At 34.4% G+C, this 26308-nt stretch overlaps 2 protein-coding genes across 15 annotated transcripts in view; one reads left to right on the top strand and one right to left on the bottom strand.

The window, feature by feature from the left end:
- Positions 1-26308, bottom strand: part of Dock7 (dedicator of cytokinesis 7) — a 207473-nt gene that overhangs the window by 99169 nt on the left and 81996 nt on the right. For all 13 annotated transcript variants that reach the window (XR_012449875.1, XM_074079907.1, XM_074079908.1 and 10 more), the window contains exon 15: positions 48-165. Coding sequence is in view for 12 of the 13 variants with exons in the window: in XM_074079907.1 (XP_073936008.1) it covers positions 48-165 (118 nt within the window). In the remaining variant the exon portion in view is untranslated. The remainder of the gene's footprint in view (positions 1-47; positions 166-26308) is intronic.
- Angptl3 (angiopoietin like 3) lies at positions 17677-24782 on the top strand. 2 transcript variants are annotated; one of them, XM_074079924.1, is made up of 7 exons: positions 17677-18243; positions 18852-18962; positions 20113-20227; positions 21345-21395; positions 21875-21970; positions 23855-24121; positions 24446-24782. In XM_074079924.1, the coding sequence occupies exons 1-7, from the start codon at positions 17743-17745 to the stop codon at positions 24628-24630; spliced, it is 1326 nt and encodes a 441-aa protein (XP_073936025.1). In that variant the 5' UTR covers positions 17677-17742; the 3' UTR covers positions 24631-24782. The 2 variants fall into 2 exon arrangements, with proteins under 2 accessions (XP_073936025.1, XP_073936024.1); XM_074079923.1 differs by having other exon boundaries at positions 17679-18243; positions 21345-21458.

Here is a 26308-nt window from a genome sequence, read left to right as displayed (position 1 = left end):
AAAAAAACTTGTCTATTTGAATCAGAATAGTAAAGAACACTTCTTACCGGCATGGCATTGCTCGGATCTTCCCCATACATAAACTGGACCTTCACTGTTATATTTCTGGCAGAACCTTGACGATTGGCAAAATTAAGACTTTGGGGGTATACGTAGAGAAGATTTCTGTAAAACCAAAAAGTATAAATGAGAGTGAGTACATATTTAAAAACACTATGGTAGGGAGAGAAATCAAGATGACAGGTAACTGATGGACCCTGGGACCTTGTCCTACATGATTTCAAACAATTGCTCCAGATTTTTATGGCAGCAAGGATTGTCTAAGACACAATGCACAGAACAGCAGACACCTGCAAGCATCTGGGAGTAACTGGACCCACCATAATACGTGTGGACACAGAACCTCCTACTGCCACCTGCCTGCGCAGATCTCTCTCCACCTTAGTGTGTCTACAACCTTACCAACAATAATGCAACACAGAGAAGCATAGAGAGAGAGAGAGAGAGAGAGAGAGAGAGAGAGAGAGAGAGCTGCTGCAAGCATCTGGGAAGAACAGGACTGCCAAACATAAGCAAACACAAAACCTCTGTCTGTCACCTGCCCACAATGCCCTGTAGCTGATCCATTTTCAACCAAGCAACTCTGCTAACTTGCCAGGTGAGTGCAACACACTGTTTGAGAGGGAATCACATATTCTAGCACAGTAGGGAGCTGATTGCACACACCCTCTAGACAAAACTGGTGGCCAAATACATAGAGGGAATATTTCCCCTCTGCCTTGAGGGGGCAGAACATGGAGCTGAAAAAGCCTAACGGGGATGGAACAACTCAGCAGCTCCTGTGGGGAAAGCCAGGCACTGCACTGCCTTGGAGAAACCTGCAGCAAGCTGAAACTGACAGTCACACCAAGAGAAAAGCTCATTTCTAACTCACAGGCTTGCCCTGTGAGTGGAAGAGCTGGTGACTGCTCATTCAACAACCCCTCACAGGACCACTTCTTAGAACCTGCCTGCTCCAGAGACCCCACTCTACTAAGGAAGCCCAACTCAAACACCCAGAGCTGAGCCCTGCCCAAAGCTATCTGATAGGAAAGAGCAACACTGATTACCATACACCCCAACCTTAAGGAGGGACAGTCTTGGCCAAAGTACCTATAAAAATAAAAGCATCACCACCTTAACCTGAAATCAGAGGAAAGAGTCTAGGACATTCATTGAACTGACTTTAGTTTTATTTTTTTGTATTTTTTTCCATTTCTAAATTTAACTTTTCTTCATTTTTTTCTTCCATCTCACCATTACCTAACTTCTTTCTCCATTCCATCCTAACACTAACTTGCTCAGCCTCTATTACCTCACTTCCCTTTCTTTACTCCAATTTTTTATTTCTCATCTCTTTCCATCTTCTCCTCTTACTTTCCTCCTCCCCTTCCTCTCCTCTCCTTCCCTCTCCCCCACTACCTTGACCTCCTCAAAATGCACCACCTTCTGAATAGTCTAACAACTATACACATTATCCCAAACTTCCTATCCCACGGCAATCCCTAACAATAGCATCCTCATTTACAATGCCTGAACTACACCTCAACATACACGAGGTACTTAGTACCCTAGAACTCCCATGCCTTACACCTTCCCACACCATCCCTGCTTCCTGCCCCTTCCTCCAGTGCCAGCTCTTTCAATACCTAAGTATACACCTCTACCCAAACAACCATTATCCCCTCAATCTTCATGTTATGGATAACATCACCAAGGGGCTCACTACATATTTGTAAATAACTGGTCCAGCACTGAATCAGTGAATTAGTTATTGCTAATTTATACCACCTAGTCAGGAAACAGAAATAGCACATCAACCTAGCTAATGTCTAAACCAGTCATAGCACAGTAATTGAGTCAAGGGGAAAACAATAGGTGATTAAAATCCCCAATTAGCAACTGAACAACATAGGAGCACAGCTCATCATAGAAGCATGGGGAGAAGAAGGAGGCCAGGAAATTCTACCCCTCAAAAGACTAACAATTCAATAGATGATTTAGTGGGAAATGAAGAAAATGTATACCAAATGAACAATGATAATTATTACCATGAGCTCAGTGACATCCACAAAAAATCTCTCTAAGAGGAAATTATGGACAAGATCACTGAGAAACTCGTGGAGAAGGTACAAGACATGGTACCAGAAAGTACAAGATGCACTCAAGAAATATCAAGACACCACAAATAAAAATAAATAAATAAAAAACTTGAGAAGACACAGAAACAACTAAATAAATTCAGAGAGGACTTCCACAAACTCCAAAGTGAAATAAAGGAGACTATTAAAAAGATATGTGAAATAAAGAAGACAACAAAAGATATGAAAGAGAAATTTAACAAAGATATGGAAAACCTCAGAAAAAAGAATCAAACAGAAATGCTAGAAATAAAAAGTTCCTTAAATCTAATAAAAAATACAGAGGAAAGCCATTCCAGCAGACTAGAACAAGTGGAAGATAGACTTGAGGACAAAATAGATATTAAAGGAAAAATAGAAGAACTCTTAGACAAAAAATTCAAAAGATGTGAAAGAAATATGCAAGAACTTAGCGACTCCATCAAAAGACCAAACCTACAAATCACAGGTATTGAAGAAGGGGAAGAGGTTCACCCAAAGATCTGGATATATAATATATTCAACAAAATAGTAGCAGAAAACTTCTCAAATCTCAAGAAAGAGTTGTCCATTCAGGTACAGGCAACCTCCAGGACACCACGCAGGCTTGACCAAAATAGAACCTCTCCACGGCATATTATCATTAAACCAGCTAGCTCAGAGAACAGAGAATGAATACTGAAGGCTGTAAGAAAGAAAAACAAATAACATATAAAGGTAAGCCCATCAAAATATCAGCAGACTTCTCAACTGAAGCCTTAAAAGCAAGAAGGGAATGGAGTAAGGTATTTTGAGCACTGAAAGAAAACAATTTCAGTCCTAGGATACTCTACCCAGCAAAGCTATCATTCAGAATTGACCAAGGAATAGAATAAAAGTCTTCTATGATAAGCAAAAACTAAAACAATATATGACCACCAAGTCACCACTACAGAAGATTCTGAAAGGAATATATACATAGAAGATGAAAACAAACATTAAGCATGAAAGGATGGGAAGTATTAAACCTCATAGGAAGAAAAGGCAAGCACTCAGAGAGTAGCACTGAATCAGCTGCACACACGCAAACCCTTAACAAAAACAACTAAATGGCAGGAATCACCACATACCTCTCAATACTAACACTGAATGTTAATGGACTCAACTCCCCAATCAAAATACACCCTCTGTTAAACTGGAAGACCTAACAATCTTCTGTTTACAAGAAGATCCACCTTAATGACAGAAACAAACACTGGCTTAGGGTGAAAGGATGGAAGAAGATGTACCAAGTCAATGGCCCCCCAAGATAAAGTGGACTTCAAACTTAAATTACTCAAAAAAAAGATAAAAAAGGTCACTTCATACTAATAAAAGGAGCAATACATCAAGAGGAAATAACAGTTATCAACTTATATGCACCTAATGTCAGTGCACCAAACTTCATTAAACATACACTAAAGGACTTAAACCAAATACAGACCAGAACACAGTAGTCGTTTAAGACTTTAATACCCCTCTATCAACAAAAGATAGGTCATCCAGACCAAAAAAAAAATCAAGAAAGAAATCTTAGAAGTAAATGACACCACAGAACTAATAGAACTGACAGAGGTCTAGAGTGTTCCATCCTGCAACAGCACAATATACTTCTTCTCAGAAGCCCATGGAACTTTCTCCAAAACAGATCATATCTTATGGCAAAAGCAAGTCTCAACAAATATAAGAAAACTGAAATAATCCCTTGCATTATATCTGGTCACAAAGCAATAAAACTAGAACTCAACAACAAAAGCAGCAGCAGAAAATACTCAAACAATTAGAGGCTGAACAACACATTGCTCAATGATCAGTGGGTCACAGAAGAAATAAGGTAGGAAATCAAAAAGTTCCGGGAATTTAATGAAAATGAAAACACAACCTGTTAGAACCTATGGGATACAGCAAAGGCAGTCCTCAGAGGAACGTTTATAGTCATGAGTGAATATATTAAAAATACAGAAAGATCTCAAATAAACAACCTAATTCTACATCTCCTAGAAAAACAATAATGAGATAACCCAGAACAGGTAGAAGTTGAGAAATTATAAAAATAAGGGCTGAAATCAACAAAATAGAGACCAAAAAAGCCATACAAAGAATCAACAAAACAAAAAGCTAGATCTTTGAAAAAATAAACAAGATTGACAACCCCCCTGGCAAATCTGACAAAAATGAGGAGGGAAAAGACACAAATCAGTAAAATCATATAAACAAAATGGGAGATAACAACAAACACCATGGAAATTCGGGGAATCATCAGGGAGTACTTTGAGAACCTGTATTCAAAAAATTGGAAAATCTATAAGAAATGGACACATTTCTAGTACATATGACCATAAAAACTGAACCAAGAGGGTATTAGCCACCTAAACAGATCTATAACACACAATGGTATTGAAGCAGCAATAAAGAGTCTTTCCAAAAAAGAAAAGTCCAGGACCTGATGAATTATCCACTGAATTCTACCAGACCTTTAAAGAAGAACTAATACCAATACTCCTTTAACATTTTTACAAAATAGAAAGGGACAGAACCTTGCCTAACTCATTCTATGAAGCCAGTATTACACTCATCCTAAAACCAGACAAGGACACATCTAAATAAGAGAACTTTGGGGCAATCTCCTTAATAAATATTTATGCAAAAATTCTCAATAAAATAATGGCAACCACATCCAACAACCTATCAGAAAGATCATTAACCATGACCGAGTCAGCTTCATCCCAGGGATGGTTTAACATACACAAATCATTAAATGTAATACAGCATATTAACAGAAGCAAAGACAAAAACCACCTGATCATCTCAATAGATACAGAAAAAGCATTTGACAAAATTCAACATCATTTTATGATAAAAGCTCTGATGAAACCAGGAATAGAAGGAATGAACCTCAACATAATGAAGGTTATATATGAAAACCTATAGCCAACACCATACTTGATGGGGAAAAACTGAAGCCATTTCCCCTAAAGTCAGGAACAAGACAAGGGTGCCCACACACTCCACTACTATTCAACATAGTGTTGGAATTCCTAACCAGAGCAATAAGGCAAGAATAAGATATAAAGGGAATACAAATAGGTAAAGAAGAAATCAAACCATTTCTATTCTCAGATGACAGGATCTTATACCTAAAATATCCAAAAAACACTACCAAAAACTCCTAGACACCATATACAGCTTCAGCAAATTAGCAGGATATGAAATCAACTTACAAAAACCAGTAGACTTTCTATATACCAACAATGAACAGACTGAGAAACAATATAGGAAAATAATTCCATTTACAATAGCCTCAAAAAAAAAATCAAATACCTAGGAATAACCTTAACAAGGATGTAAATGACCTCTAATAAGGAAAACTACAAACCATTGAAGAAAGAAATCAAAGATTACAGAAGGTGAAAAGATCTCCCATGCTGATGGATTGGCAGAATCAACATAGTAAAAATGGCTATACTACCAAAAGCAATCTACATGTTCAATGCAATTCCCATCAAAATCCCAATAACATTCACCACGGAGATTGAAAAATCAACAGAAAGTTCATTTGGAAACACAAAAGATTGCGAATAGACAAGGCAATACTGAGCAAAAAGAGCAATGCTGGAAGTATCACAATACCTGACTCCAAACAACACTACAAAGTCATAGCAATAAAACAGCATGGTACTGGCACAAGAACATATATGAAGACCAGGGGAACAGAATAGAAGACCGGGATATGAATGTACGCAGGTATGTCCACCTAATTTTTGACAAAAGTGCAAAAAACATACGATGGAGAAAAGACAGCCTCTGTATATCTGTATATCTGCCTGCAGAAAACTGAAACTAGATCCATGTTTGTCACCCTGTACAAGTATCAACTCAAAGTGGACTAAGGCCCTTAATATCGAACCTGAAACCTTGAAGCCAGTACAGGAAAAAGCAGGGAATACACTAGAAGCAATAGGCATAGGCGAGGACTTTCTCAATAGAACACAAGCAGCTCAGCAACTAAGAGAAAGGATTGACAGATGGGATTACATGAAATTAAATAGCTTATGCACAACAGAAGAAATGGTCTCTAAATTGAAAGGCCACCCACAGAATGGGAAAAAATCTTTGCTAGCTATACATCAGACAAGGGACTGATAACCAAAATATACAGACAGCTCAAAAAATTAAACTCCCTCCAAATCAATGAACCAATAAAGAAATGGGCAATTGGGGTATAGAGGGGGTGGGAGGGAGAAGGAGGGAGTGGAGTGGGTGGTAAGGGAAGGGGTGGGGGCAGGGGGGAGAAATGACCCAAGCATTGTATACACATATGAATAATAAAAAATTTTTTTTCTTTTTTTCTTTTTATTATTCATAAAAAAATAAGTACAAAGGCAAAAAAAAAAAAAAAGAAATGGGCAACTGAACTGAACAGAACTTTCTCAAAGTAAGAAATCCTAAAAAACATATGAAAAGATGCTCACCGTCCCTCGCCATAAAGGACATACAAATCAAACCCACTTTAAGATTCCACCTCACTCCTGTTGGAATAGCTATCATCAAGAACACCAACAATAACAAATGTTGGTGAGGATGCGGGGGAAAAAGGAACCCTCATATACTGCTGGTGGGAATGTAAGCTAGTACAACCACTATGGATAATAGTACGGAGACTTCTTAAAAAACTAGAAATAGATCTGCCATAAGATCCAGCAATACCACTCCTATGGATATACCCAGAGGAACATGAGACAGGTTACAACAAAGGCACCTGCACGCCCATGTTTATTGCACTACTATTCACAATAGCTAAGTTATGGAAACAGCCAAGATGCCCCACTACTGATGAATGGATTAAGAAAATGTGGTATTTATACACAATGGAATTTTACTTAGTCACAAAGAAGAATGAAATTTTGTCATTCACAGGTAAATGGATGAAATTAGAGACCACCACCTTAAGTGAAGTTAGGCAGGCTCAGAATGCCAAAAGCCTCGTATGTGGATTGAAGATCTAAAACAAATGCAGCAATATTACTGGACATGGGTCACACTAATGGGAGGGATAGGGTAAGGGAGGGAAACCAAAAACTTGAATAAGGTTGATGTGCTCACTGTACAGGAATAAATACAGAAATTTTTCACTGGCCAGGGCCACCCTGGGAAACAGACTAGGGAGGTGTGAAGAGGACTGGAAGAGGCGAATCACCTGGAGCTGAAACACACATATGCATGAGAACAACACAAGCAAACACCCAGTGTAACAAAGTTTATCTCAAACTAGCAAAACATCATGTTTCTCATTTTATCTTTCTTCTACAAAATCAGAGAACAGGAGAGCAGAACAGGTTGGGGGAATGGAGGAGGGAAGGGGGTTGACACCAGTGGGAGGGGGGAGGTGGCAGGGAAAGGGACAGGAGGATGAATATTGAACAATGTACAAACATGTATGTAAATGAAAACATGATACCTGTTGAAACTGTTCCAGAGATCAGGGGAGGGGGGATCGCAAGTATGATATATTTGACACATTGTAAGAACCTTTGTAAATGCTACAATGTACCCACACCCAGCACAACAATTTTAAAAAAAAGAGTTAAAGTGTAGTGAAACAGCCAACAAAAAGGTATAGTACCTCACCAAATACAAAAGAAACATGAAAAATACTCAATTACTAACATTTGCCAGTCACTACACCAACTATTTTCATTTTCTTGATACTCAGAGAAATCAAATACACAGCAATCAAATATATCTGAATTTTGCAGATGAATTCAGATTCACAGTTACTAACTTTCACACCCAACTAAGTAATCGAGAAAGCTGAAATCACAGTATAAATCAGTTAGACTTCAAAACTCATTATCTTTCTTCTATAAGAGGCTTCTAGGAAATAAGTGAGTATGACTGAAAAATTATTAAGAATATAGCTGGGCATGGTGACTCACACCTGTAATCCTAGTTACTCAGGATTATTGTGGTTTGAGGGTAGCCCCGTGCAAAAAGTTTGCAAAAACTCTATCTCAACCAACAAAAAGCAGGGCATTGTGTTGCATACCTGTCATCACTGCTATGCAGGAAGCATAAACAGGAGGACTGAAGTACGGGCTGGCCTGGGCATAAGTGACAAGACCCTATTCAAAAAATACCTAAAGCAAAAGAGGACTGGGCGTGTGGCTCAAGTGACAGAGTGCCTGCATAGTGAGTATAAAGCCCTGAGTTCAAGCTCCTGTACTGTCCCCCCAAAAAAGAACTTAAAAGACAGTTCCAACAACTGTCTTAGCTCCTCCAAGCAGATATAAAAAGAGGGAATTTATAAGTGATTTTTATATAAATGTGATCAAGAATTTAAGAGGTATTCTACATTATTGTTTAAAAATATATTACACTGTTGTGGTATAACAGAGTTAGGTAGTTACTTGAGAAAACCACATTCTACCCTGTATTTACATGACTTCTTGTCTACTTCATGACTGTGCACCTTACACGAACTTTAATAGTTTCTGCCGTTAGTAGAAAGAAGAGAAATAATTCTAGAAAAGACACGAAAAGGGTTAAAAAAGAATGAGAACAAATTTACCTGAACCCTAGTGCTCAGAGCTGATGAGTAAAACTTCAAATATAATAATACCCTGTTAAACAATTGCTGAGGCAATGAAAATGTGGAGAATGACAGGGCAATATATAAATTTTAAGTGAATGCCTTTGACTCAACCATTCTACCTCTATCCTGAGAAAAGAACTAAGCACAGATTAATTGGGCATGCTGAAGGTAATTCATTATAACATTTTTATATTAAAATTACAAGTAAGCATCCCTAATTCAAAAATTGAAAATCTGAAATGCTCCAAAATCTGACATCACACTCACAAAGTCTAACAGTTCACTGTATACAAACTTTCTTTCATACACAAAATTATTTGAATAATTTCAAATACTGAAATAACTGAAATTTGAAATAATTTCAAATAATTAAAAAATTATTGAAATATTGTATAAAATCACCTTTAGGTGTAAGGTATGTATAAAAAATAAACAATGTCATGTTCAGACTTGGGATACCCTCCCCCAAAATATTTTACGATACATATGCAAATATTCCAAAACCTGAAAAAACATGAAACCTGAAACAGTTCTAGTCCCAATCGGATCTGAACTGGTTAATTAAGATACATTAAGAAGTGATGCTATGGAGTCCCCAAAATGACAGTACGTAGAAGTATTTATTGATGTGGACAAAGACATACCTAGTATGTTGGATGGAGGGTATGGTCAGAAGGAGTTTCTACAGTAGGATGTACAGTTGCATTAACATATTTAAAGAAAATTCTGTATAGGGGGCATTGGAATATGGTAGGGAGGGAGAGGAAGAAAGAGAGATCAGAAGAAATTATATTTTTAAAAAATAAGAGCTTTAGTTTTTGTTTTAATTAACAGTGATGTTCATTCATTTTTCTACTTTTGAATTGGTTTGTGGTGAAATATATTATCTTTATCATTAAAATAGCAATAAAATTATTATATCCATGGTGGAGGATGGGCATGTCTTTCACAATAAGCATGCACTCTGCAAGTATTTAAGAAATGGAGAATAATCAGTGGTACTCAAAATACTCAAAAGCGTAAAAGGTAAATATAGAAATGTCTTAATTGACCAGTTGGCCAGTTGAAAGAACTAGAGATCAAAGATGACTATGACTAACCATTGATGCCACCAAATAAAATTTGTAGTGGAAATAGCTAGAATTACAGGCGTGAGTCACTGGTGCCTGGCTGAGAGTAGATTGTTTTTGTATAGATTTTTTTGAGAGGTTAGCTTTTACTGATTACATCCCTGTTGTGTCATTTAACATGTTCTGCTGCATTCTCTGTAAACTGAGAGCTGGATCTAGAAATTTGGTCATATTTAGGTTTGAATTTTTTTAGCAAGGTCACTTCATAAAGGGTACTATGCTCTTATCCCAGGAAGAAAATATTTGGTTATTTCTTTTGTCCAATTAGTGGACAATGATAATCAATGCCTAAATTCATCAATTCATTAAGAGTTGCCAAAAGGTAATTTTTAAAATTTTTTTCTTTCTTTCTTTTTTGCGATACTGGGCTTTGCTTGGCAGGCACTCTTACCACTTGAGCCACTCCACCAGTCCAACCCAATGGTAATTTTTGATCATTCCTTCTTCATTTAGTTGCTGGAACATATCTATGAAGGGCACTTTTCCTCATCTATTTACTTTGCATTGAGCCATATTATAAAAGAAAATGATTCTTTTCCAGCTGTCACAATAATGAGTTCGTATACTATAATTCTCTAAAAGGGATCAATTAAGTATTTTTCTGGAGGTGGGGGTAGGACTGGGGTTTGCAAGGGCTTTATGCTTGCAAAGCAGGTGCTCTACTACTTGAGCCACACCTCTAGTCCATTTTGCTCTGCTTATTTTAAAGATGTGGTCTTATGAACTATTTGCCCAGGCTACCCTTGAACCACAATCCTCCCAATCTCAGCCTCCCAAGTAGTAAGCCTTTTTGAAAAAGCATCATTTGTAAGCTTATATATCAAATACATCAGATGTGTTTCAATATAGTAGCATTATCCTCCTTACGGATGTTCAAACTGCAAGAGAAAGATATAATTCAAGCTGGCTTTAGAGTTAGTTATAGTAGTATTCCACAGATTCTTAGTAGGTTGTTCTTGTATATTTTCTCCTCAGACTGGAATCAGTCATTTCTTGGTTCTTTTGAGTTAAAAAAATTTGTCCAAACAACTTTCTGAGGATTCATTGTGGGTTAGTCATTGTTTCTACGCCATTTAAGTGCAAAACAGAAGAAAAATGCTTTCACATGAAATGCACCCTGGTTCACACTTTTTCCAATTCAAATCAGGACAATAAGATATATACATAATCTTTTTAGTATTGTATCTATACATCATTTTCCCATGCTGAGAATAATTCTCAAAGACATCAGCTATGAAAAATTATTTTTTTTTCACTTAATCCAGGTAGGGTGGCACATGACTGAAATTCTATAGCACATAGGAGGTGGGGACAAAATGATCACAACTTCCAGGCCAGCCTGGGCTGCATATCGTGACCCTGTCTTGAAAAATTAAGTATCAAGTGCTATTCAGGGTCCAAATGAGGTAGGAACTGAAAAATGCCCATGGGATCTGGCAACATGAAAGTCACAAATAATTTCAGGCTGAAAACAGATAAATGTAGGTTCAAGAGTAAGTAGGAGGATGGGAAGTGGGGAAGAAATCATACATACTCAGGTAACTCACAAAGCAAGCACCATAGCTGGTAAAACAAACTAGGCATATATATGTCTACATCTATCAATTTCTTTGCCTTTGTTTCATTCAAAGCATTGATAAATGTATATGGGAAAAGAGGAACTCTCATGTACTCCTGACAGGGATGTACATTGGTAGATTTGTGAATAATACTCTGACAAAAGCAATCATAATTTAAAAACAACATCTCTGGATTTAAGGAAAATATTTCTACACATATGCAAAGGTATATTTTTCTATGCATAGTGTTTATAACTAGAAAACTGGAAACAATGAAATGATCATTACTAGAAGTTGATTAAATCAGGTGTATTCATTTAATAGAAGGCTAGGTATAAGAGAAGATTGTGTAGTTACTAAAAAGAACACATATAGTAAATCTAAAAGCATTCTTATGGAATTAACTTTTTTAAATATTAAGGTCTTGAATTATTATTTATATACATGAAATGAGTTTGATATAATTAAGATTCCATTTCTGTTAAAAATTCCGTTTCTCTTAAAATTATGTTTAGCTAGTCATCTGATGAATCTGGTATGACAGATCTCAAAGTGTCATTAGTGAAGATTCAAAATTTTCCTTTTTATCAAAGTTTTGAAATATCTGAGTTTCCATAATAAGTATTTCCAGCATTAAAAAAAAAAAAAACTGAGGTGGGGGTGTGGCTTAGTAGTACAGTGTTTACCTAAGTAGTACAGTGTTTACCTACTATGTACAAGAGCCTGGATTCAATCCACAAAAATAAAACAAAAAATCCAAAAATCTTAATATTTACTAACAGTAAACATGAAAAAAATAAGATAAAAAAATTACTTCAAAGCTCACTCAACTTCTGGATCAACCTGTCAAACAAGATAGTCTAGTGAGATGCTTGAGCACTTCACATGTGACTGGTTCTCAATGAGATATACCATAAGGATAAAATATATGACAGATTCTAAATACTCAGTCATACAAATATAAAATGTCCAATTAACACTTTCATTTTGATATGCTGAAATCATATTTTTCACACACGGCATTAAATATACTATTAAAATTAGTTTGTGTTTCTTTTGTTTTTTAATGCAGGTACCAAATTTTTAAAGTTGGTTTCCAATTTTAATGTATGGTCTCCAAGTTATGATGGAGACCATAACTTGGGTAGAAGCTCTACTTAGAACTCTAAATTTCCATCTTTGCCCAGGCTATAATACTCTCATCATGCCATAATATTCTCTCATGATGCTGGTGAGTGACAGTGAGCTGCAGCTCCCAGTCAGCCACATGATCCCAATGGTAAACATAACACCCTGTGTGTGAAGCAACGATGTTCAGTGAGTTAGGTGTATTAAATGCATTTTTGACTCAGGGTATTTTAAAATTATGATGTACTCAACAGAACCCCTCAAATTCAGGGAGCAGCTGCAATATGTACCTCACATTACATTTCTATGAGGCACTGTTGTTCAAGATAAAGACAGAAAAGGGGAACCAATGTATTATTCTGTCATTATTCTAAAGAAAGCATTTTATGGATTCACTTTGGCATATGTGAATTGCGAGTATCATTACATTTGCACTTTGTGGCATTATTAAGTAAAATAAGGGATACTTGAACAGACACACTGTGGTAATGCCACAGTCAATCTGATAACTGTGCAGCTACAGTGACTAATGAGCAGGTAGCATATAAAGCTTCATAGCATGGATACCGTGGACAAAGGGACCATTCACATCGTGGAGGGATGGTGTGAGCAAGCACAAGAATTCATCATGTTACTCAGAACAGAGCATAACTAAAATGTTTGAGTTGTTGACTTCTGGAATTTTCCATGTAATAGTTTTGGACTACAGTTGTGGGTAACTGAAACCTCACAAAACAAAACCACAGATAAGGGGGTACTCCTGTAATTCAAAAACAATCATAGCTAAAAGGAAAAATAAAAGAAAATACTACTACAAAATACCTTATGTTTTATCTGTAAGATTATATAACCTTGAGAAAAACAAATAACTTCACTTGGCTTGTCATTTAACCAATTTAATTGCTAAGTGTTCTAAAATTCTCTATAGCTAAGACACTTTATATTGATTCTTACAAAGAATCCTTACCTTAGGGCCAAAATTTGCTTAGCAGTAGTTTGTCTTCCTTGACATTACATTTTTGGTTTTTATAAATTACTGCTTATACTATATTACAAAGCAATAACAATAAAAACAGCATGGGACTGGCACAAAAACAGACATGAAGACCAGTGGAACAGAATAGAGGTCCCAGATATGAAGCCACAAAACTATAACCAACTTGTCTTTGACAAAGGAGCTAAAAATATACGATGGAGAAATAGCAGTCTCTTCAACAAAAACTGCTGGGAAAACTAGTTAGCAGTCTGCAAAAAACTGAAACTAGATCCATGTATATCACCCTTTACCAATATTAACTCAAAATGGATCAAAGATCTTAATATCAGACCACAAACTCTAAGTTGATACACGAAAGAATAGGAAATACTCTGGAGTTAGTAGGTATAGGTAAGAACTTTCTCAACGAAACCCCAACAGCACAGCAACTAAGAGATAGCATAGATAAATGGGACCTCATAAAACTAAAAAGCTTCTGTTCATCAAAAGAAATGGTCTCTAAACTGAAAAGAACACCCACAGAGTGGGAGAAAATATTTGCCAGCTACACATCAGACAAAGGACTGATAACCAGAATATACAGGGAACTTAAAAAACTAAATTCTCCCAAAACTAATGAACCAATAAAGAAATGGGCAAGTGAACTAAACAGAACTTTCTCAAAAGAAGAAATTCAAATGGCCAAAAAACACATGTAAAAATGCTCACCATCTCTAGCAATAAAGGAAATGCAAATTAAAAACACATTAAGATTCCACCTCACCCCTGTTAGAATAGCCATCATTAGCAACACCACCAACAACAGGTGTTGGCGAGGATGCGGGGGAAAAAGGAACCCTCTTACACTGTTGGTGGGAATGTAAACTAGTACAACCACTCTGGAAAAAAATTTGGAGGCTACTTAAAAAGCTAAACATTGATCTACCATTTGATCCAGCAATACCACTCCAGGGCATATACCCAAAAGACTGTGACACAGGTTACTCCAGAGGCACCTGCACACCCATGTTTATTGTGGCACTATTCACAATAGCCAAGTTATGGAAACAGCCAAGATGCCCCACCACTGACGAATGGATTAAGAAAATGTGGTATCTATACACAATGGAATTTTATGCAGCCATGAAGAACAACGAAATGTTATCATTCGCTGGTAAATGGATGGAATTGGAGAACATCATTCTGAGTGAGGTTAGCCTGGCACAAAAGACCAAAATCATATGTTCTCCCTCATATGTGGACATTAGATCAAGGGCAAACACAACAAGGGGATTGGACTTTGAGCACATGATAAAAGCGAGAGCACACAAGGGAGGGGTGAGGATAGGTAAGACACCTAAAAAATTAGCTAGCATTTGTTGCCCTCAACGCAGAGAAACTAAAGCAGATACCTTAAAAGCAACTGAGACCAACAGGTAAGGGGACCAGGAACTAGAGAAAAGGTTAGATCAAAAAGAATTAACCTAGAAGGTAACACACATGCACAGGAAATTAATGTGAGTCAACTCCCTGTATAGCTACCCTTATCTCAACTAGCAAAAACCCTTGTTCCTTCCTATTATTGCTTATACTCTCTCTACAACAAAATTAGAAATAAGGGCAAAATAGTTTCTGCTGGGTATTGAGGGGGTGGGGGGGAGAGGGAGGGGGCAGAGTGGGTGGTAAGGGAGGGGGTGGGGGCAGGGGGGAGAAATGACCCAAGCCTTGTATGCACATATGAATAATAAAATAAAATAAATTACTGGTTATATTTGATCAGGGTTCTATTTTAATAGGCACAAGTTTAAGCAAAAATAATACTCTTTAATAAGTGTACTCAGACAGAAGACATTAAAAGATAGATGTAAAATCATTTACCAACTACTATTCTCTTTATATTTTCCCCTGCTGAAATGCTTCAGCACCTTGTAATAAGATAAATGACTCACTTTAATCATATTCAATAATGTAATGCAAGTTGGTAAAGAAAAATTATCCACATTATTTCTACTCAGAGACAATGTACTATAAACCAACAATACATGATCATTGCTTCTAGTCTGTGTTACATGTGAGGAATTATACAAATTGTACAAAAAATGTTAATATTCTAGTACAGTATCAAACATACAAGAAAGCACTTTCATACAGTCTCTCTTTGGTATTAGTGCCCAGTTACTTCCACTCAATAGAAAGGGCTACCCTTTAATACCCTTCTCTAAAAAGAACCTGCTATATCAAAAGGGGGTTTAACATCTACTACATGCAAGTTTTGTACTTGCCTCTATCATTCCCTTAACCAATGCATAAGTATTTATTCTTTCTATGAAGTTGTAAGGTACTATACTAAGGGACACAGATCTGGCCAATCAACAGCTTACAGTGTAACAGGGGACAGAAGCTGGTTCATTTGAATTGTCCCTCAACTAGAAGAAATATTAGAATCAATAATTTTAAGCCACAAAAACTGACAGCTTAACATAAGAAAAGTTTCATGCCCTTCATGATCAATGATCACAATTGTAACTTTTCCCTTTAAAAAAGAATATTTGAATTTCTATTGTAGTTCAACGTACACTTTTATAATTCCATTATTATCTACCAGTGCAAATGATAAAATGAAAATCATGTTTTCTTTTTCTTCCTCATTAGTGGAAATATTCGTGCATTTTATTTACTTTTAAATTTTTCTGCTATAAACATTTATATGGCTCTGCATTGGACACTTAGGCAAACACATACAGAAGCTAACCAAACCCAATTCTCACCAAGGTTCAGAAGACCAAAACTCAGAAAACCTAGGTTTAGCAAAATTTCCCAATATACATGATCTTAATATAAGATTAGATCATTTTAATCAATAAATTACTATAGTATAAGTGTAACCACATTGATTACTTCTAATTATATAAAATAGGTGGTACATAATAGTGTATAGTGCTTTCTATACAGTGGATAAACATGTTCTAAGTGCTTTCAAAATACTATTTATCTTTATACAACCCTATAAAGTAGGTATTAACTTCAGACAACAGATGAGAAAAAAGAGAAATTAACTAATTTAACCAAGGGTTATAGAACTGAAGAATAACAGAGCCAGAATTCCAGTTCAGACCAGAGTCTGATCCCAGAATCCGTACTCTTAGCAATTTTACCATATAAATTTATTTTCATAAAAAGTACTTAACATGCATACAAAATACAGATACTCACTTATAGTTTAAGCATCTAAAATTTTTCCTTCCTTTAACACTAACTTAGAAGGACAATGGAACATTTATTTTCAAATGTTATTAATCTCTTGTTTTTATTAAATTTATATTAACAAAATTGTTAACTAAGCTCACAAACTTCAGAAAAACTTATGATGGGCAAATCACTTCCGACATTTGAAGAATTAAGATTTAATTCTAGCTTGACTTTACAAGACAGCATATCTACTGGTACTTCCGTGGACTCATGGAAAAGAGCCTAGAACACGGAGACACAGAACACAACAGGAAAATGAGGAGAAATGCGTCTATTGACATTTATGTTTGGAATTTTGTGACACTATATAAAGAAAGTTAACACATACGTGAAACAAAAAAGACAAAATAACAAATAATTGTAAGGACAAATAATAAGGAATATATGTTAACTTATACAGATTACCACAGCAATATATGCTACAGCACTGACAGCCATACCACCACCTGAAGGAATGGAGAAAGGCTTCAAAAAGAAAGCATTTTGGGGGGGATGGGTGACTGTTACCAAAATGAACTAATTACAATTTGGGAAATGGATACTTAACTCATTAATTTTTCCTCAACTTAAATTATGAATTTACCCATCAAAAGAGTTTTGATTTGCAAATCTTTAAAAATTCTAAAATGTTAAAATGAGCTTTTTAAAAAAAGGGAGACCCCCTTAACACTGCAAGTACAGTTTACAATATAGCAAAGTTAACCACATAATAATTTTAAATTACCTATTAAGTTAGTTGCTCATTTCCTTGATTTCATTTAGGATTGATCTAACTCAATGTGGAGAAAGGTTACATTCGAGCAAGTTAACACAGTTTAATGATTAACTATATTCACCTGAGAGCCTTACCTTTTATGTGGCAAATACTGGTGTCTATCTCGATCTCCTTATTGGAGAAAAAATAGTTTCAAATTAAAGGTGAAAAATTAGGATGAAAATGTACACAATTAAGCTCTTTCTTTTTATTGTTCCTCTAGTTATTTCTTCTACAACTGATCAAGACAATTCACCATTTGATTCTCTATCTTCAGAGACAAAATCAAGATTTGCTATGTTAGAGGATGTAAAAATTTTGGCCAATGGCCTCCTTCAGTTGGGACATGGTCTTAAAGACTTTGTCCATAAAACTAAGGGCCAAATTAATGACATATTTCAAAAACTCAACATATTTGATCAGTCTTTTTATGATTTATCACTGAAAACCAGTGAAATCAAAGAAGAAGAAAAAGAACTGAGAAGAACTACATCTAAATTACAAGTCAAAAATGAAGAGGTAAAGAATATGTCACTTGAACTCAACTCAAAACTTGAAAGCCTCCTAGAAGAAAAAATTCTACTTCAACAAAAAGTGAGATATTTGGAGGAGCAACTAACTAATTTAATTCAAAATCAACCTGAAATTCAGGAACATCCAGAAGTAACTTCACTTAAAGTGAGTAGAAATCTGAGGGCTCATGATTATGTTTTCAATATGGATTTTTAAAGGAATATTTATAAGACATACTATTTGAAATACTTTGTTAAATTGAAATCTTCATTTTTCAAGAAAAATAACTCCTACAAAATAAAATTTCCTGTTGTAGTTTCAAGTTGGTTTTTGTTTCCCTATTATTATAGGGAAACTTCACATTTCATATGAAAATTACAAATCAGTTAAGTAATAAACTTTGTAATTTTAAATTATTATGCTATTGCTAATTATTGTAGATAAGTAAAAAGTTACAGGAATTTAAATTTAAAACTATTCTTCTATGTTCAAAAATGTATCAATGTACTATAGTGAATGGTATAGATTTATTCCCATTAATAGATTGTGAGTTTTTCTTTAAATTGAAGTGCAGAAAGTAAAATTTTAGAAATGACACTTTTGTATTGTAAGAACAAAAGTATGTATTATTTGAAAAAAACATATAAGGGAAAATAGCCGATGCTTATTTTTCTAATCTGCTAGTTCAGAAAGCTAGATTGTGATAGTTACAAATACATTTTTAAAAATGTCAACAGAGGAGAAAGTATAACCAAGCTACAATCTATGTCCAGACTTTTGTAGAACAGCAAGATAACAGCATCAAAGACCTTCTGGAGACTGTGGAAGAACAATATAAACAATTAAATCAACAGCACAGTCAAATAAAAGAAATAGAAAACCAGGTAAGTCAGTATTTAATGCTATGTACAATCTTTTACATCAGTTTCTAAAAAACAGTGTGAGAGTAATGATCACAACAACACAACTGTTGAGACTGCAGGCTCTGTAGCTAATAAACTACTTGAATTTCAATCATAGCTTTAAAAGTCTCTGTGTGACTTTGAAGAAATGACCCCTGTTTCTCAGTTTCCTCACAGGTGCTTTAAGGATAACAAAGAATCTATTTTATAGAATTATGAGGAAAAAAAGAAAAGAATTTGTAGCTGCCAAAGTGATCCTATTAAATTTTAAATCAGATCGTATCTATTTTGCTCAAAACCCCCAGAATGGCTGCCTACCTCATTCATAATAGTTCTTCAGACCTAAGATGACCTGGTCCTTCTTTATCTCACTGACTTCATCTCAACTAAATCTATTCCCACTGGCCTTATCACTGTTGCTTAAATACATCAAAAATACTGCCCCTTCAGGGTCTTTGCCCTCCTATTCCCTTTATCTGGAACACTCTTCATGGCCCACTGTTCAATTTCCTTGAAGTGTTTTATCAAATACAAAATTTTCAAGGAAAGCTTCCCAAGCCACTTAATTAAAAATTACAACTCCCTACTCCCATCTCCCAAAGCTTCTACTTCCTTACTTTTTCTTTTGAACACTTACCTTTATTTAGCCTAACATATATTTTATTTATTTACTTGCACATCCTGAGTGAAAATGTAAGCACTGTAAGTACAGGAATTTTCCCCATTATTTTTATTAAGGTGGTTCCAGAATATAGGACAGAATATAGGGCACATCATAGGCATTCAATGAATAATTTGTCAAATTGATAACGGTAATTATATTTATCACAAAGAAGTTAAAAAGACTTGCTATGATTATTATTCATATTATTAGAAAGAGAATATATTAAAATATCTTAAAAGTTTTGGGCCTTGCTGAGGTTTTTTGACCAATTTATTTTTCAACATTAAATACTATGCCTGATTAAGTATTTCAAGAATAGATAATCTGTACAACCTAGATAGCACTGTCTATTCCTGTTAACATCAAATGCAGTAACATGACAAACTGAAGAAGAAGATACATGTTCTTACTCACAGATTTCCCTAATTACAGATTCAGTACCTTTTCTTAAAAATATTCTTTCCTCAGCTCAGAAGGACTGGTATTCAAGAACCCACAGAAAATTCTCTATTGTCCAAACCAAGAGCACCAAGAACTACTCCCCCTCTACAGCTGAATGATACAAGAAATGTAGAACAAGATGGTAAGATAACTTGGTGGGTTTCCTTTTTGAAGCCATTATTATCAAATTCCCTATTAGACTACAAGAAAGTAAAAAGACATATTCACTAAAGCCAATATGTCAAATTAAATTGGATAAGAACTATATAAGAGACATTCTTAAGCCAATCAATAAAATATTATGGACTTTATATAAAACATGGAACTGTTAATTTTCTTACAAGTAAAAGGGTATTACAATCATGAAAAAGAATAATCTCAAGTTTACAAGATGTGAAATATTTAACAGGTTAAAAGTCATGATGGTTGAAAATTATTTTCAAGTAACACAGCAAAAATACATGTTTGTATTTTGTGTATAAAAGCAAATATGGTAGGAGAGGCACTAGTGGCTCACATCTGTAATCCTGGCTACTCAGGAGGCAGAGATCAGGAGAATCATGGTTCAAGACCAGCTCAGGCAAAAAGTGAGACCCTATCTTGAAAATACCCAACACAGAGGAAAAAAAGGGCTGACAAGGTGGCTCCAGTAGTAGAGCACCTGCCTAGCAAGTGTTAGGCCCTGAGTTCAAACCCCAGCACCACAAAAAAATTAAATAAATAAAAAGGAAATATGGTACAATGTTATCAACTGTTGAACAGATTATGGTGCTCTCTCTTTAATAGTTCTTTCCACTTTGCCGAAAATTTTCATAAAAATGAAAAGTTTAAGGGATCAGAGTCAATTTCAAAATAGTGATATGTTCTCAAACCATTTATTTCTTGTGTAATTCATACAGGAAAAAGGTGTTTGTTACTAGTTTTCTCCATATATGTTCACTATTTCTACATATATCTGTTGACTACTTGCTATGCACCATTCTACTATGTTTCATGAGTATTTTTGCCAGTTGATATTTTTCCTATGTCTAACAAAAATATGTGTTTAAAAGTATCATTTTGTTGCTTTTCTTAAAAAACATCAGTTTGGTAAAGTTTTATGGTCTTTGCACAATATGCCATCTAATTAAAATGCTTTAGCAGAAATGTTACTGAAAAAACCTATATTCACCACAGTTCCATGGAATATCAGGTAAAATTTCAAGCTCTAAAGATATTTCTATTACTAAATCATACATGAAACATTTTTTTGCTTCTAGGCATTCCTGCTGATTGTTCCACCATTTATAACAGAGGTGAACATACAAGTGGTGTGTATACCATTAGACCTAGCAACTCTCAAGTTTTTAATGTCTACTGTGAGATTAATTCAGGTAACAGCTGCTCAAGGAGAAAACATACAGTAGTTAGTTCAAGTTACTCATTATCTATTAGCAAGACTAACCCTATTATCAATCCACATTACAACATGAAATACATGTGAGTACTCAATATAAATTTTGCACTAATATTTGTCTTGTTTGTTCAATATTCTTCATTTCTTCTGTAAAATAGTCTGAAGTGAATATTGTTAATAAATTTGCCAGGAAAAAATTCATTAGTTGTACTTCACTTAAATGTTTGGGACTAAATAAGTAATAAAAGTGTATTGCCATATACTTACCACATGTTATCACATTAATAAATTACCTTATTAAGCCATCAATTACTATCAAACTTAAAAAGGTATAATCTTACATTTATCAACATTAATCTACTAAAAATACACAATTTCATTCATTATATCAAGGTAGTCCATGGACATTAATTCAACACCGAATAGATGGATCAGAAAACTTCAATGAAACATGGGAAAACTACAAATATGGTTTTGGAAGACTTGATGGTAAGGTAATTTCATTCAATCATTCATTTACTTGTTTATTTAAAAATATTTATTAAGATCTTATTATGGACTGGGCATTGGAAACGTAGATGAACAAGAAACAGTTCCCAGCCTTCATAAAACATATTAGCAACAAACTACATTGTTATTAATTACACATTATTATTTGAATTATACTTATCACAATGATATGTCTCTTATACTAACCATAATTTAATTTGCTGTCTTATAATAATCATAATCATAATTATTAAAGAAAATTTTAGTACTACATGCTATGGTTAAGTGCTACAAATGAGCTGCAAAGACAAGTATCCCTAGCACTAGTTACTGTATTCTCTTATTAACATTTTAAGAACCAATTAATTAAAAAGTTAGAAGGACACTAAGGATATACGTCAGTGGTAGAGTACTTGCCTAGCATGGTTGTGGGACTGATCTCCAGCACCACAAAAAACAAAAAAAAACTACTACTACTACTAATAACAGTAATAAAATAAAAGTTAGTTCAAGGAAATTGCCAGATAAACAGTATAATTTTTTCAGTTCCAATTATCTGAATATTATAAATGTATACTACACAATGTAGTTTAACATGCTTTAGGTAACACAAAACAAATTATTTTACTTTAATCACAAAACGTAACAAAATAAGCGAAAGAAAAATACACTAATAAAGGCTTACATTCCAAAAAGCTGAATGATGTACAAGTACTTGCTTATAAAGTATAAAACAAGTCAGGTGCCTGTGGTTCATGCCTCTAATCCTTGCTACTCAGGAGGCTGAGGTTGAAAGGATCTCAGTTTGAGGCCAACTTAGCCAAATAGTACACCAGACCCCATTTCCAGAATAACCAGAGCAAAATGGACAGGAAGTGTGGCTCAAATGGTATAGCACCTGCTTTGCAAGCACAAAGCCCTGTGTTCAAACCTCAGTCCTACAAAATAAATAAATAATAAACTAGAAAGCATCCATCATTATAACAGATTTTGTAACACTCTACTGAGTGTTGAAATAGTACTCTATTTGTATATTTTAAAAATTCTGTATTCACAGTACCAATTTAGTCTCTAAGTTCAAGGTATATTCAGTGATGTTTGATAGCTTCAACTCTTCTAAGAGTGAGTGTAACCTCCAAATAAAAGACAGTCCAGAATGCTCATTTATTTCTAATGAGAAAGTAAGTACTTGTACTTATAATCTTTAAATGAAGTTCCTACTAACTCAACAGCAGTAAGGAAATGTTGACTTTTTTGTCATTAAATACTTTAGTAAGGATTGTGATGAAGAATAATTTATTTGTAAATCTGTTATCTTTTTACTTCCAAATAAAAATAATCTTCAAAATTACAGAGAAAAATTATTAAGAACCAAATAGTCAAATCTAGAGTTTTTAAAATTTATACCATTCCTTTTCTATGAAGAAAGCATATTTATCAAGCAAACATCAGGGGCCAACTTTATATTTGACAGAAGATCACTATCATCCAACTCTGGGAATACTAAAACAGTCTCTTGATTGAATATAGGTATTAGTAAATAGCTGACAATACAGCTGGTATATACATAAGGATTTACAAGTGAGATATTCTACCAATCACCAAACCTAAAAATATCGATAATAGTCTAATGTGTCATATGTGAAACACACATTCTAGAAAGAATAATCAGACTTTAAGCAGGCCTATTAGCTTTTAAATGTTTTTGTACAAAAACTATTTTCAATGAAATTGTTTAAAAATAAATACTTTAAAAGCCTCTAAAATAACCAAAACTTCAAGACTAAAACAACACATTAACTTATACCAGTCAAAAATATCAAAAAGTAGTCAGTGCCAATCTGTAAAGAACAATACATAGATTTTTAAAACTTTTTTTTTCAGGAGAATTTTGGTTGGGCCTAGAGAAGATACATTCCATAGTGAAACAATCCAATTACATTTTACGTATTGAGCTAGAAGACTGGAAAGACAACAAGCATCATATTGAATATTCTTTTCACTTGGGAAATCAAGAAACCGACTATACGCTACATGTAGTTGAGATTGCTGGCAATGTTCCCAAGGCACTCCCAGAATACAAAGATTTGATGTTTTCTACATGGGATCATAAAACAAAAAGACATCACAACTGTCCACAAAGCTATTCAGGTATTCTTTTTCTAAAGCCAATACTTTATTTTCTTATATTCAAATTATCTTTCCATAGTTTTGGCTATTATCTATAATGTCAACTCTAAAGTTCTATTCCCAAGTAAGCATTTTCTCCTTAAGAGAAAAATGTCTTCACTATTATTTTTTTTTTACTAGGAATTTTCCTCTAATCCTCCTCAAATATTCTAACTTTGGTGATACACATGAGAGTTATACAGATAAAATTTGATATATATGTACCTACAACATTATAATGTTTATAAGAAATGAAGACATATTTATGAACAAATGTAACATAAACTGCATATCTGTCTTCTTTAGGAGGCTGGTGGTGGCATGACATATGTGAAGAAAACCACTTAAATGGCAAATATAACAAACCAAGAGCAAAATCTAAGCCAGAGAGGAGAAGAGGAATATGTTGGAAGCCTCAAAATGGAAGGTTATACTTTATCAAATCAACCAAAATGTTGATCCATCCAATAGATTTAGAAAGCTTGGGATGAAGTCAGGCAAATTAAAAAGCTAATAAATTCATTAAACATTAAACTGATCCAAAATTACTATGCTTTGAAATCTGACATAAAGTCCTTAATGAAAGGCTTGAGAAATAAAATTTTTATTAATTGTGAAGTAACTATCAATTTAAGGTTAGACACCATCACACCACCTCCAAGAATACCATTTACATTTCTCAAATAAAGTTCTTATAGTATCATTTATTCATATATTTTGTGATGTAGCAGTCAGTTTTAGATGGTCACAGTCTAAATCATAATTAATGGGTAATTTTTAAAATAACTTAAAAAAATTTTTATTAAAGTCATATGAGCTAATTTTACAACTTTTCTGATGTTTTCAAAATAAACTATTTCTTATTAGAATTCTAAATTTGAATACATATGAAAGACTGGTATTTTTTAAATTCCTAAATTCTATAATATTTCAAACTTCAAAAGTAAAATTCAATCAGTTTAGAATACATGCAAAAACCTGTAATATGAATTTTAAAACTGATGCTTTACCAATGCCAAATTCTGAGCTCTTAATCTTGAATAAAACAGATGAAAAAACAAAACAAAATGAAAACAATGCAAACTGATCATTTTTGTTACAAAATAATGTGGAGTAAATGTTTGATTTTTTTCTTTTTTATTGCTTGATATGCTTTCTTAATAACACCAAAATGAAGAAGGATGAAATATTGCATTAAGTTTGCTCAATGTCTTTTACAAATGCAGTAGACCATGATTACTAAGTCATATTTGTTAGCTCCCTGGCATTCTTGGGGCAGGCGGAAAGTCCCAAGGCTAGCACCGAAACCAGACCCCCTGATTTATGACCACTTGTTTCTCCCCTGCTTATTTCTCCCTGCCTGATTGTTTCTCGGCTTGCAAAACACCACAGGAACTTCCAGTTACTCAACTAGCCAGGCATGTCGACCTGTTCCATCTGGTGATCACAGATAATCAGAGACAAACTATCTGCCCTCCCCCATAGCTTGACCCCTCCTATAAAGCCCACTACCCAATTCAGCCAAACTGCTTCACTCTGCACCCAAGAGTGACAGCTCTGCGGTCTGGACTAATAAATCTTTCCTTTCCACATAATATTAACATGTCAGGTATCACAGTACATTAGCATATGTGTTAACCTAGCTGTACTGTGTACACTTTATGTATTTTAACAATACTGGGAAAACAATAATAAATAGTTAAGTGGAATTTTTCAGAATAAAATAAGAATGAATGCCTCCTACACTTGCCCAGCTTGTCAAAATTTACATTGAACTTTTTAAAGCCAAATGCCAAAATGGTTTTAAGAAAAAAAAAACCTGGAAACTTTTGATGCTTCTTCCCTTTGTTTACTTTTAAATTTTTTTCTCAAATTCTCATATAGTTTGATTTATTTTGCTCCTTTTAGGAGAACTAAATCAGCCCTTTCTTCAATAAAGCTCAGATTGAGAGATAATCCTAGTACAGGAAAAAAAAGGAATTTCTTTATGTTTCACAAAAGAATGTCCTCACTACTCTGCAGTTTGAATTTCACCAGTAACTCAGTTATCTAATCTATAGGTTTTCTCAGTCTACTTTCCCTTTAATCTTTATAGTACTGATTAAAATCTATGTCCTTTTTCAAACCTTTATTTTACTTCCACAATACCACTATACTATCCATGGATTA

Source organism: Castor canadensis, chromosome 7 (assembly GCF_047511655.1).
Source record: "Castor canadensis chromosome 7, mCasCan1.hap1v2, whole genome shotgun sequence".
Classification (NCBI taxonomy): Eukaryota; Metazoa; Chordata; class Mammalia; order Rodentia; family Castoridae; genus Castor; species Castor canadensis.
The sequence above is the reverse complement of the archived record's forward strand: the minus strand, read 5'-3'. Positions and strand labels throughout refer to the sequence as shown.